A 13524-nucleotide genomic window follows, 5' to 3' on the forward strand; every position below is an offset into this window, starting at 1 on the left:
CTAAATCATAAAATATTCTTTTAAATTTGTGAAAAAAAAATCATCCAGTAGGTATGTAGTAGTCAAAAAAATATGAATGGTACAAATATCTACAAACATGACAACATACGAAATGTGACATAAATCTATCAGAAATTTAAAAAGTTATATTTGTCTTGCATTTTCAATTTGCTAAAAGACACAAGCTTGGGGTGGGAACAAAATGCAGGAAGTGGATCTATGGGATAAGACACTAACCTAATTATAAAGATAAGGCTTTAGGTCAGGATAAGGCTTGATGCTAAGTTTCAGAGTGCTGGACTACAGTTCTTTAGGTTCTTCTTCCTACCCTTAAGATTCTTTTAGAGGTTAAGATGATGCTGATCCTGCAAGCTAAAGTTAAATAGCTGGAACTACAGAGAGAAGATAGTTATAGAGGCTGAGAACCAGAAAAGGCCTAACTCAGCATTTGCCTAAATAGAATTGAATGTTGGAACTGAGTATTTTAACATGTAAACATTTTAATGCTACCAGAATTTGTCTTACCATACTTCTCCCAGTCTTATACCAACCATCCTAACCTGCAGTAGGGATGGATTCCCTTGATTTCCATGAGAACATAGAAAAAAGACTGATCTGGCTTGCAGATATTTAGCATATGTTGTTAGCCTCATATTATATACTAGCATCATGGAAGTTAGCTATCTGAGGTATGAAGCTTAGGGGGAAACCTTGAAAAAAATTTATACGTTTAAGCTATACATTTATACTGTTAACACCCTTCACAGTTTCTTCTCAGATAAGCATCATATCCATCATTGAAAAAACTCATGTATCATAATAGGAAAAAATAGGCCTATAAATGAAATAAATCTCTTTGGAGAGCCCATCTATGAGCTATTCTCTTGTGGGCTCTTGGCATCTTGTATCACACACTTCCTACTCACTGGCACTAGAAAAATCCCCAGGCAGATCAATCAGGCACCCTTAAAAAGCTTACCACCAAGGAAAATGACTAGACCCATGGATTTCCTCCCCCAAACCAGCTTGCTCCCTAACTCAGCCACAAGAGTGGTTATTGAGAAAAGCACTAACTAGATGAAAAAAAACAGAGGCAATCCACGCCAAGTCGGGCTGACTGCAGACAGCTGTTCCTTATGCTTGAGTGTACAGTGTAACTCACCACAATGTTTCTGTTACAGACTCCTTTTTAAGTTTCTCCACAAAAATCCATCAGATCAAGTTAGTTCGTGATGCTTCAAAATAAACAATCATCAAAAGAAACACATGCATATATGCAAAAAGAAAAGAAACTGGACCACCTTCTTACACCTTATACAAGAATAGAAATGGATTAAAGACTTAAAATGGATTAAAGACTTAAATGTAAAACTTCTAGAAGAAAACATAGGCAGTAATCTCTCTGATATTGCTACTAGTAATTTATTTTTGGACATATCTCCTTGGGCAAGGGAAACAAAAGAAAAAATAAACAAATGGGACTATACCAAACTAAAAAGTTTTTGCACAGCAAAAGAAACCATCAAAAAACAAAAAGACAACTGACTGAATGGAAGAAGATATTCACTTATGATACATCTGATAAGAGGTTAAAATCCAAAATATATAAAAAACTCATACAACTCAACAACAAAAAAACAAATGATCCAATTAAAAAATGGGCAGAAGATCTAAACAGATATTTCTCCGAAGAGGAAATACAGATGGCCAATAGACATATGAAAAGATGCTCAAGGTCAATAATCATCAAAGAAATTCAAATTAAAACCACAATGAGCTATCACCTCACAACTGTCAGAATTGTTATCATCAATAGATCAAAGAACAACAAGTGTTTGACAAGGACGTGGAGAAAAGGGAACCCTCATACACTGTTGGTGGGATTGCAAATTGGTACAGCCGCTATGGAAAACAGTATGGAGGTTTCTCAAAAAACTTAAAAGTGGATATACCTTTTGACCCAGCAATTACACTTCTGGGTTCTTATCCAAAAAAAAAAAAAACCAAAAAACTAATAATTCGTAAAGATCTACGCATCCCTTTGTTCATGGCAGCACAATATACAATAGCCAAGATAAGGAAAAAACCAAAATGTCCCTAAATAAACAGTTGGATAAAGAAGTTATGGTTCATATATACAATGGAATATTACTCAGCCATTAACAATGCATTCCTACCATTTGCAATGGCATGGATGGACCTAAAGGTTATTATGCTGAGTGAAATAAGTCAGACAGAGAAAAATAAATACCATATGATTTCACTTACATGCAGAATCTAAGGAACAAAAAGAACAAACTAATCAAAAACAGAATCACGAATACAGAATACAATCTAGTGATGGCTAGAGGGGATGACATTGCGGGGGCAGGGCTGGGAGAAAGGGATGAAGGATTAAAGAAGTACAAATTAGTAGTTGATAGATGGTCATGGGGATGAGGAGCACGGCATAGGGAATGCAGTCAGCATTAATGTAATGGCTATGTGTAGAGCCAGAGAAGAGAAAGAGCAATTAGGGGGATCATTTTATAAACTATATAAATGTCTAACCAATGTACTGTATATTTGAAACTAATAATAAAATAAAATTTAAAATAAAAAAAGAAATATATGCAACATGTCTTACAATGTTGGAGTCTTTAAAGATACAAGGAAAAATAACATGTAGATAAAACCAGAGCATTGATACAGAGCATAAAAACAATCTATATTCCACAAACATACCAAAAAATGATATAAGTGAGATAATATGACATAAAACAAAGTGAAAAATATATTTAAGATCATTCTCTTAGGTGTACAGACTTTGTGACAGTTGCTACACTATTTAGCTACATAAATATAAATATATATATTTACATTAAATATATATATTAAATTTTCTATTCTGTTAAAACAAAACGAAACCAAAATGTGTCAGCTTGTTTCTCACAGAAACCAAAAAATCCACATGAATCTCTTTTTAGCTGTACCCTTTCACCTTGCCTGTTCCCTATTCTCCATGAATGTCCTCTTCTTTCTCTAACTATTCTCCTCTTCATTTTTTCTGGCCTTGAACCTAACCATGAGCAGACAGAGAATTCTAGAGTCCCAAGATTCTACAGTGGCTGTTTGCAAAGGGGAAGAAGACTACAATAACTGCCACACTGGATAAACCTATGTGAGAAAGGAAAAGGGAAGTATTGTGAATGCCTTTCACATACGAAAGAGCAGGATGGCAGGATATCTTTGTGGCCCAAGAAACCAGAGGTAGCAAATTATGGGCAAAAGAATTGCAACCAAAGGCTGGAAAAGGAAAGATGTGCAATCAGCTGTGTTTCCTAGCTCTCTGCTATTTGCTTCTAATGGGCAGAGTTCATTTTTGGAAACATCGGGCACTGAAAAGAAGACCCCTGCTGCTGGTAGGCGACAGGACGCAAGATTCATAAGTGTAAGAATGCAAAATCCAAGCTTGTCTCAGAAGCAATGTCTATAATGAAGAAGAGGAAAAAAGGAGAGCAGAAGAATGATGCAAGTTCGATGTGGCCCAGCCCAGCCCAGCCCAGCCCAAGGAAGGTAGAATTCAAAAACAAACTGAAAGAACAGAGCCTTGGACCACATCATTTTCCACAAGGTGCACTCAACAAACTTCTCCCTACTCTTTAACCAAGTTACAAAAGAAGCTCCTTAATTCCATCCTTTGCTCCTTTACAGCTGCAGTAAATTCACTAATCAGATGGGATAATAGGCTATCAGAACAACTCTAATTGTGCAACCTAGATGTCCCTTTTCTTCCTATTAATTAACAGTATGTATAATTGTAAATATATAATATGTGTTATAAAGTATAATATAGAGAATATAAGCAACTACTAGTTAATTATATTAATGAATGTCCATAAGAAACATTGAGATTATTTCCCTAACATAAGAGCCTGGGGAAAGTGAGACTATCATATCTGTCTTGTAGACTATCACATCTATCCCTGAAGCCTAGCCAGTTAGGTGTGGTTTAACTCCCCTACCACTCCCTCCACCCAATCCTGTCTTCTTGTTGGGAATCTGACCTCCCTATTGGTTCTGTCATACCTTTAAACTGCCTGCTTTGTGACATCATTCTCCCACCAAACCTACCACCACCTGGTAGAAGGTAGGAGTTTCCATGGAGCTGTCTGTAAATAAAATTGGATCATCGCAAGTGACCAGTGACCAGTGTGACCAGTAACCTTCTTATTGGGCACATGCGCACTTTGGCTTCAGCCACTCAGACGTCCTCTAGTATCATCCCATCATCCCTTGTATCTGCAATTGATGTTTCTTCTTCTTCTCTGACCATGTCAGGTAAGAAAAGAAAGTTTTTAAAGTTTTTCATTAGATGTTTTTTGTCCCTAAATATAGCAGTAGAGTCAAAATAACATAGAATAATGGGGGAAAGTATTAAACTAGAAATCTGGAAACCTAATTTCAGTTTTGATTTTGACATTTACTAGCTGTGTGACTTTGGACAAGTCATTGACTCTCTTACAAAATCTGTTTTTTCCTCATCTGTTACATTAGGATATTAGATTGGTTGTTACCTCTAATCCCTTTCTTTTCTAATATTAAGTCTTAAAGGACACCCATATAGAAAATGAAATCAAAGACTTCTTGAGAGTGTTTCAACAGAAACAGAGAGAAAACCTAGGGTGACATAGAAAACCAGCAATATGTACACGAAGTCTCATGTGTAATAGTCTCCCACCACTAATATTTCAACTTTACTATTTTAAATTAAGTGCTATTCAAAAAGTAATATTCACCTGTCTTGAAGTTTTCTATCTAAACTAGGTGAAAAGAGAAAATAAGGAAAGAGTACGGAGAGTGCTGGGCTATAGGGAGGCAAGTATTAAAAAGTAAGGAAGTTTAGGATTGTTTTCATCAGCACAGCCCAACAGGAACCAAGAGGGAGAAGAAAATATAAGAATGAGGGAACAAAAAATAAAAAAATGAAGAGGGAGAGCATAGAGGAGCTCTCAAGAACAAAAGAAGAGGTAGTTTGGGATGACGGAATGTTGAAGGGAACTGAAGATTTTAAATTAAAGCAGAAAGAGCACAGGGTGAAATCTGCTCAGAGCAGGATATAATAAAGTTGATTTTAGCAAATGCTTACATTAATTGACTAAAAAGGAAAGTAAGGCCAGAATAGGGTATTACTAGGAAAGTATCTTATCAAAGAAGTCATATTCGGTTTGTGTTTGTGTTTTTCTGTTACCTCTCTGAACACAGATGGCACTTGACAGTTTTAAATATAAACATTTTAGAAATATATTTTAGAAATGATGCTTCCTATACACAAGAAACTAATAAAGGTAGTTATCTAGGAGGCTGGAAGAAACAGAATTTCCAGCGTTTCATTTCATTCTGATTTTTAAACTATGCAGATATTTTGCTTATTAAAAATAAAATTAAGATTTTTTTAAATTATATCTCCTACCTTGAATCAGAAGGACTAATTCCTTTGTGTTACTGCAGGTTCCAAGTCAAAGCTGCTTTCATCTTTTCAGTTATTTTCTTCCTAACTCAGAGAGCGTACTAACAAACAGCCATCATCTCTGTTTAGATTTTTAGCTACCTAAAAGGAAAAAGAAAAAGTCAAGCCCCACATCTCTAATTTCACATTTATCTAAAAACAGTTTTGCTACAGCCATGCCACCCTGAACAAGCCCGATCTCGTCTGATCTCAGAAGCTAAGCAGGGTCAGGCCTGGTTAGTACTTGGATGGGGGACCACCTGTGAAGACCAGGTGCTGTAGGCATAAAAAATAAAAAAAAAAATAAAGGATTGTAAGATGACAAGGTCCTTATAATCTGTGAAGTCAACCAGGGGTTGCCACACCTAAAAAATAAATAAATAAATAAAAATAAAAACAACTTTGTGGATTCCTCTGGGTTTTCCTACATTAATTTTTTAAACTTGGATTCTAGCAATGATGGATTTTAAGACTTTGGAGATAACACTTCCTTGGATGTTGAAGATGATTATAATCTAGGTTTTAAGATAAATACAAAAATCTTCACAATACTTTTTAAGTGTTCTTTTCTGTTTATTATGTGGTTATGTTAATTGAAATATATATTTCTACTAGGCTTAATATCTGTTACTTGCTGGGTAACATTCAGAAAAACATGAATGAGCACAATGATGGAATTTCTTGCCACTTATTTAGCTCTCTGCTTTGTACTAATTTTTACCAAAATATTTGTCTACATACATTGGGGCTACCTATCCATTCACATTTATTGCGTTTTGCTGCTTGTTATGCAATTTTCCTGATATATCTTCTCTGTATGTAATGTCTAGGAATTCATTCAAAATCATCATCTTTTGTGGGCTGTTTTTTGGTTAACAGTATTCACTAAAAGAGTAGGTAATATTCACTTTTTTAATATTGTATGTATGATACAGAACTTCACTTATTAGTAAGTTTATTATGCTTTGATGCTTGCTACATACCCCAGTTTTCATTATCTCTATATTTCTTCTTCATTCTGATACATTTTTCATGATTTTTCTTTGTTTTTCTAGAATTTATTGTATCTTTTTTCATATAAATCATATGTAATATATCACTTATTCATGTATGAATTATTATTGTTATTATTATTATAACCACTTTATAGATGAGTAACCTAAAGCTCAGAGAGTTTAAATAACATTTTTCTCGCAAAAAGAATTTCTTGAGAAACTCACTCTCTGATAGTCATTTTGAGGTAGGATCAGAAACCAAGCTTGAAGCGGATAAGAATGACCCTTTAAATTTACCAACTGGAATGAGCTATATGTGAATTCTAGGGAACAGCATGTGAACTGCATAAGCAAAATGAGACACTGAAGATTACAGTGGTAATAGCTGTACTGTCTTCTAATGGACAAAAAAAAACACACCTATTTAGAAGTTCTATTGCTCCCAGTTTGGAGCAATATAATGCTCAGAGCAGAGTCCTAGCAAGGAAGTCAGGATGCTTAGGTTATATAACCTGGTGATGGTATTAACATAATGAGAGAACCTGAACAAGTCTATCTGACCTATCTGAGTCTCAGTTTCCTCACTTATAAAATGAGAATGTTAGAGCAGAGGTTCTCTAAAGACTCCTGGGTTTAAAATGTTTCAATTCTAGGAAGTTGCATACAAGTCAATACTAGTGCAGCCTCAAGGAAAAGATAGGGCAGGGAGCATTTGCTTCTAGCCTAGAAAACCATGTACGAACCATACCACTTGGGTCTTTTGCACATTTGTGCCAAAGATGGGAGCACAGACAGTTAATACAAAAGAGCAGCAAACCGCTCTAATACTTACAACCACCATAAACTGTTTGATTTTTGCTATTTCAGTGAGTATTGGTATTAGAGACTTCCCGATAGTAACAACCTTAAGATAATGCTACTCCTCAAATATAGTAAGAGTTTATCAAGCCCATTGATTTTTTTCATCACCCTCTTGTTCCCTACAGAGAATTTCCAAAATCCACCTTTACTTGGAACTCCAAATTCTCTGCAGCTCTCACTTCCTGTAGTGAGCAATGCAGCATCTCTAACAGGAAGTGTCTGCAATTTCTCCAGAGTCTCTGCTCCAGCTGTCAATTCAGCATGGCTACTGCCATCAGCCTCTGGCACCTCTTTTCAGCCACTCATGGGTAGTGCCTACCTTTACCAACATTGTAGCACAACTATGTTGTCTGGAGTTACTGGTCAGAGCCAGATTTCCACTTCAGCCGCTACCTATCCAGGGATTTTTGAATGGGATATCACAAGGGGCACTGAAAAGAAGTCGTCATCACTTGGAGACTTCACTGTAACTGTTATTGATCAGGATGCAGCTGTTTCTTCCATGTCTCTGGCATCCCCATATGATAAAACTTCGGATGCCAACAACATGGTCCCTCTGTATCCATCCCTTTCTGCCAGTCTTGTTCAGGGGACACCATCTCAGATTCCAAATCAGGGACATAGCCTGTCACTTCCCTACCAGGAAGGAAGTCAGGTATATTACTATAATCAAGGCACACTGGGGCCTTTACTGTCTGGAGAAATTGGCCCCTGCCTGCAACCCTGTGGCTCCACATCATACACAGGGAGTAGGGCCTCTGCCCCTCAACCAGAAATGGTCATGGTACTGAAAGAGGTTCAGCCTACAAATGTCCTACCACCAGCCTCCGCCTCTGGAATCTATTACTCTGTGTCCGCTCAACCCATCACTGAGACAAGTTTTCAAGGTGAGTACAAACAGCAAAAAGAGAGAGAAGTATGGTCAGCCTTAAAAAATAAGGCAGATCTGCAGCGGGGAAGTGGCGAGTCCACAGATAGGTAGAATTTAAGTCCTGAGATTTCAATAACCACTGCCCTCACTCAGTGCTCTCCACTTTCGGACAGTATATAAGAACATCTAATAGAGGTAGTAAGGTGGGACATTGCAATGGCCATGTATGCTATATATATGAGAACCCCAAGAGCATACCCGATCAGTCCCACTGCACTACCACACAGTAATGAACTCCCTTCTCTGATCTATTGCTTTAGTATCTTTGGAAGGCATTTCAGAATTCTCATTTTGATAGCGTCAGTCTAACTTTCCCTCATTTGCTTAATTTACAACGGGACATTGTGTTCCAAGATCTTGCCCAGAGCAAGCAGGCTGAGAATCTGCCCTTGCTTATACATTTCATCAGGAAGAGCTCCATTCCCTCTCCTAGTTTATGGTGTGAAGCATTCTTAATTCTCTTAGGAAAGTGGAAAGAATTGCAAGATTCCATATGAGAATGCTAAGCTTGTAAAACATTTTAGAAATCACTTTTATTTTTTATTTGATGTATCAAAACGCTGTGAAATATAAAGAAAACCAAGAAACAATGACATAAATGCTCACCAGTAAGAACTAGAACAGTTCTTCCTATATTTTAGCATAGGGCGCTGTCCATGATCCTTAGGAAGAGTTGGTAGAAATGCCTTTCCCATTGTCGGAAGGTGCATGATTGCTGCATTGGTGATAGGGGGAGCATCTTACCAGGGACTGACTTCTTCCTTGGTTCCTTTGTAGTGATGGAAACTTCCCTGGGGATGGAGACGTCCCTGGGATTGCAACCTCCAAGCCAAACATTTTGTCTACCACAAACTCCAGAATTGCCCAAGTCCTGCAGTAGCAGAAATATCCAGATACTTGAGAGTAACCCACCACCTGAGCTTGGGGACATTTCAATGGTAGCTCCAGTCCAGAGTTCTAACAATCTCTTAGCACTGCCTCCAGCTCCAAGCCAGGAACAAAAAGAGAATAAGAATTTGGATATTAAAATTAAACTTTCAAAGCCTCTGGATGCCTACCAGATTCCAAGAGAAAACCACGATCCCCCACTGCTCCCTTTAGAAATCCCTGATATTCACCAGCTCCTGGCCTGCATTGATCCCCTTGGCCAAGAAGAGCTGCCTGGTTCTGAAAATGCTGATCTGGGAAAGAATAGCCTGAGTCTTAAGGACCAAGGGACACTTGAAAATGGGATTGAATCTAATGATGATTTTGCAGACATTACTACACTGGTGGAGGATATTCACCTTCCTCAACTCTTCAATTCCTTGAATGACCTTGATCAATCCAAAAGTCCCAAAGTGATCAAAGTCAAAGATAGCAGAGCCATCGAGTTGAACCAGGTGCAGGAAAAGTCAAATGTCATAAAGGCTCCCTCTGATCAAGCTAGGAAGAACAAACATAAAGCCTCTGAGCCTATCAGTGGTGCTCCCAAGGCCAAAATCCAGGCTAAGAACCCACAGTGCCTGTTAGGGGGAGATGTGGTTATTTGCAATGCTGCAACCAGTGACAGGGCTCCTGTGAATATGGCCAAGCATTCTAACAGCAAACCTCAGAAAGTTGCATCCAGCAGGATTAGCAAAACTAAGAACCATGGGCAGGAAAAGACCAAAAAGAACAGAGAAAACAACTCCAAGAAAGCCGAAGAGAGTAAGCAGTCAGGGAACAAAGCAAAAGCAGAAGAGAAGCCAACCATTCCCAAGATGAAGCGGAAAAAAAATCAACCTGAACTGAGCCAAGAGACCTTCAAAAAGCCTCGAAGCTGCCTAGGCATGCACATGCTGGAGTCTGTGCAGGTTTTTCATGCACTGGGGAAGAAGAGTGATAAGAAAACTGGACTCTCTTCCTCCTGGGCCCTGGGAAATTCAGGCAACTCCAAAGGCCCTCAGCCATCCCCAGCTATCAAACGATGGCTGGATACCCCATGTGAGTGCAAAGGGCCTGAGAAAACTCAAGTCAAACCCCAGAAACCAGATGGCAGTTCTGAAAATGAATGTTCATCTCCATCCCAGTATGAGCTGCCACCTCCTGGGAAGGTCAAGTTGGTACCTTTGCCTTTTCCAACCTTGGACAAGCCTCAGGCTCGACCTGTTTCTCGCAGGCCACAGTCTCTGGCATCGCATCGGCCTGCTGTGGCTTACAATGCCAGGCCTGGTTCTACTAACACATCTCAACCTACTGCAGTCAATTCATCCCGGCCAGCTCCTGCATCTTTAACAGGTCCTGCCAGACCATCTCGGCCAGTTTTGAGCAACCCAACCCGACCAGGTTTGACGAACCCTACCCGGCCTAGTGTCTCTCAGTCTGCTGCTTCTAGGCCTGTGCCCTACAAAACATCATCCTGCACTTCTCTCCAGCGGGAGCCTGTTCCCACTGCTGTAACCAAGGTCCAGTCTCCACCTAAGCCTCAAACCCAATATCTTATCCAAGACTTCGGCTTCCAACCAATTCCATGGAGGAAACCGAACGTCCCTGAGCCAGTGATGTCAAAGCCCATCACAAAAGAGCAAAGGCCAGAGCGGGAGGCCATGAAAAGGAAGGCTCAACAAGAGCGTGAGAATGCTGCCAAATACACCTCTTTGGGGAAAGTGCAGTTTTTCATTGAGAGGGAAAAAGATATGGAAATTGCTCGATACTACGGCTATGCAATATAAAGTGCTAGGATTGTTGCTGCTCCTTTAGATACCAGCTGTTTTTCCATAGATAGATATAATTTCTCTATTTATTCTGATATATTTTAAAACAATAAAACTAAAATAAATGTAATAGAATTAATAGATGAGTAATAAAGAAGCCTTTTGAGTTTTGAAATGCTATTAACTGTGGTTTTTCTTTGGTGAGGGTGGGGATTAAAGGTTGTATGAGAAAGAATTGGAAGTTTGATGAGAGAATGAGGGCAAGGCGATAAGAATTGAGGAAAGAGCAAGAAACTTGGTCCAGGGCCAAAAGTGGAGAGATCTTCTAAGTTTACAAAAAGAAGCGAGAGTGGGGAAAATGGCAGAAGCGGCAGGGTCTGAGATTAGGGTTAAAAGAGTAAAATTTGAATAGGGTGAACATAGCAGAAGATGAGTCTAGGTTGGCCAGGAGAAATGTAAAAAGTCTCTCGTGGAGGCAGGCCTTATGTCTCACAACCACCAGATAGGTATTTTAGAAAACAGATTCAGGACACATTTCCAAAAGGTTTGGGTTGCCTTTTCCATGTATAACTGTAGTTGGAAAAAGTGAGTACAAATCAGGGGAATCAGACGAGTGGAAAGAGTGGAAAGGGCTCAGAGTTATTCCTGGGGAAGCTGCTAACAGGGTCCTAGTCAAGTGAACTGCTACAGCAGGAGGCCCACCCAGAGCAGGCATGGGATCTAAATGATCATTTACTCAACACCTATGCAACAGGCCCACTAATGCAGTACTTCAGTTAACCTTCACAACATGCAAGGCCAGTGTCACTATGCCTCGAGTGAAGTTCAGCAATGGGCTGAGGTAACATTGCATGTGGTGGAGCAAAGCCTCAATTGGAGGCTTATATGCCTTCCCAAGTCCTCAATATTTGCAAGTGTCTGTAGGGGGCCAACATAGCTTTCAGAGCACAGCATCCAGAGGTTACTGGTAAATGAGATCAAACTTCGGAAGGGGCCTACATATTAACTTGAGGGGCCGATCAAGTCCCCCTCCATCAACCGGCCCGCACGTGCCACCTTTTCTAAATACCGCCATCAACTGAAGCCCACGAGAAAAACCCGCCGGAAGCGTCCATGTCCACTGGTTGAGAGCAATGGGCGCGCATGCGCACTGGGCTGCTGCTGAAATAGCCCAGAGGACGCAGGCGCCAGTCAGTTCAAAGGCGCTTCTTCAGAGACCTGCGGGCCGCTGGAGGAAGCAAGGGATCGGGGAAAGTGGGGGTGGGTGGGCATGAAAGGGAATGGAGTAGAGGAAGGGGAGATATGGAGATCATCACCATGAGAAAATGTTTTAATTTATTTTTTTATTGAGATTTAATTTACATACCATAGAATTCACCTTTTGAAATTATGAATTCAGTGGCATTTAGTACAATCACAAGCTTGTGCAACCATCACCATTATCTAACACATAACATTTTTATCAACCCAAAAAGAAACTCTCTTAACCATTAGCAGTCACTCCTTGCTCCTTTCTGGCTCTAGTCCCCGGCAAGCACTAATCTGCATTCTGTCTCTATGGATGTGCCTTTTCTGGACATTTAATATATATAAAATAATACAATATGTGACTTTTGTGGCTGGCTTCTTTCAGTGTCAAATTTTCAAAGTCCATGTTGTAGCATGTGTCAGTGCTTCATTTTTATAACTGTGTTATATTCTATCATATGGATCTACCACATTCGTTTATTCATTCATCAGTTGAAGGACATTTGAGTTGTTTCCACTAATAATTTACATTTATTGAAAGTTTATTTTGTGCCAGGCAGCACCAGGCTAAATTACACATTTCACAGATAAGGAGATAGGCTTAGAGAGTGTCAAATATTTGCTCAAGATTAAGATCTAGCAATTGGGGGAGCTGGGGTTTGAACTCAACTAGTCGGACTTCAGAGGTAATTCACATTCATTCCATCATTCAACTAATATTTATTAAATATTGCAGGTACTCAATAAATGTTAGTTGAATGATGGAATGGATGTTTTTCAGAGTAGAAATATGTGCAATTCTATCTCACATTCAAAGTTATAGTGCCTGGTCATACACCGATATTTTTGCAAAGAAAATACATAGACCAAATATAAAATGACAAAATCCTTCAATCCAAAGTGTCCAATTAGAATAGCCCTAAAATTCCTTACTTCATTTAAATCTTGCTGAAATTTGTAATTTTGAGAATGGCACTGTTACTTAAAAAGGCTTTGAGTTATTAGGAAATAAATTATATAATTCACCTAAATAGCAGGTAACAAAAGAAAATACGTCTCAAATAAAATTGACCCTTTATGTACACATTTAAGCATTGCATTAATACACATATATTGAAAACCTTTCCAAGCACGCATAAGAATTCATTTTCCCAACTAGATTTTTTCTTGTTGACAGAAGATACCACTCTTGAAACAAACTGTAGGTGGAGCTCCAACTCTGAGATTCATCCTAATGTTACTAGTTTTACTGTAGCCGCCTTCTCAAGGAAATTCTTCATCAGGTAATTCCAGCTCCAACTGAAAAGGAACATAATTTGCGTTCAT

General features: G+C 38.9%; 1 protein-coding gene and 1 pseudogene across 1 annotated transcript; both read left to right on the forward strand.

Annotated features, from left to right (window-relative positions):
- The first annotated feature begins 4220 nt into the window (after positions 1–4220).
- On the forward strand, positions 4221–10968 carry CUNH2orf78 (chromosome unknown C2orf78 homolog). The gene is made up of 3 exons (XM_039852772.1): positions 4221–4320; positions 7470–8231; positions 9053–10968. The coding sequence occupies exons 1-3, from the start codon at positions 4221–4223 to the stop codon at positions 10966–10968; spliced, it is 2778 nt and encodes a 925-aa protein (XP_039708706.1).
- Positions 5655–5773, forward strand: LOC120594754 (uncharacterized; annotated as a pseudogene).
- Positions 10969–13524: the final 2556 nt, after the last annotated feature.

This window comes from Pteropus medius, unplaced genomic scaffold (assembly GCF_902729225.1).
Source record: "Pteropus medius unplaced genomic scaffold, Ma_sr-lr_union100, whole genome shotgun sequence".
Classification (NCBI taxonomy): Eukaryota; Metazoa; Chordata; class Mammalia; order Chiroptera; family Pteropodidae; genus Pteropus; species Pteropus medius.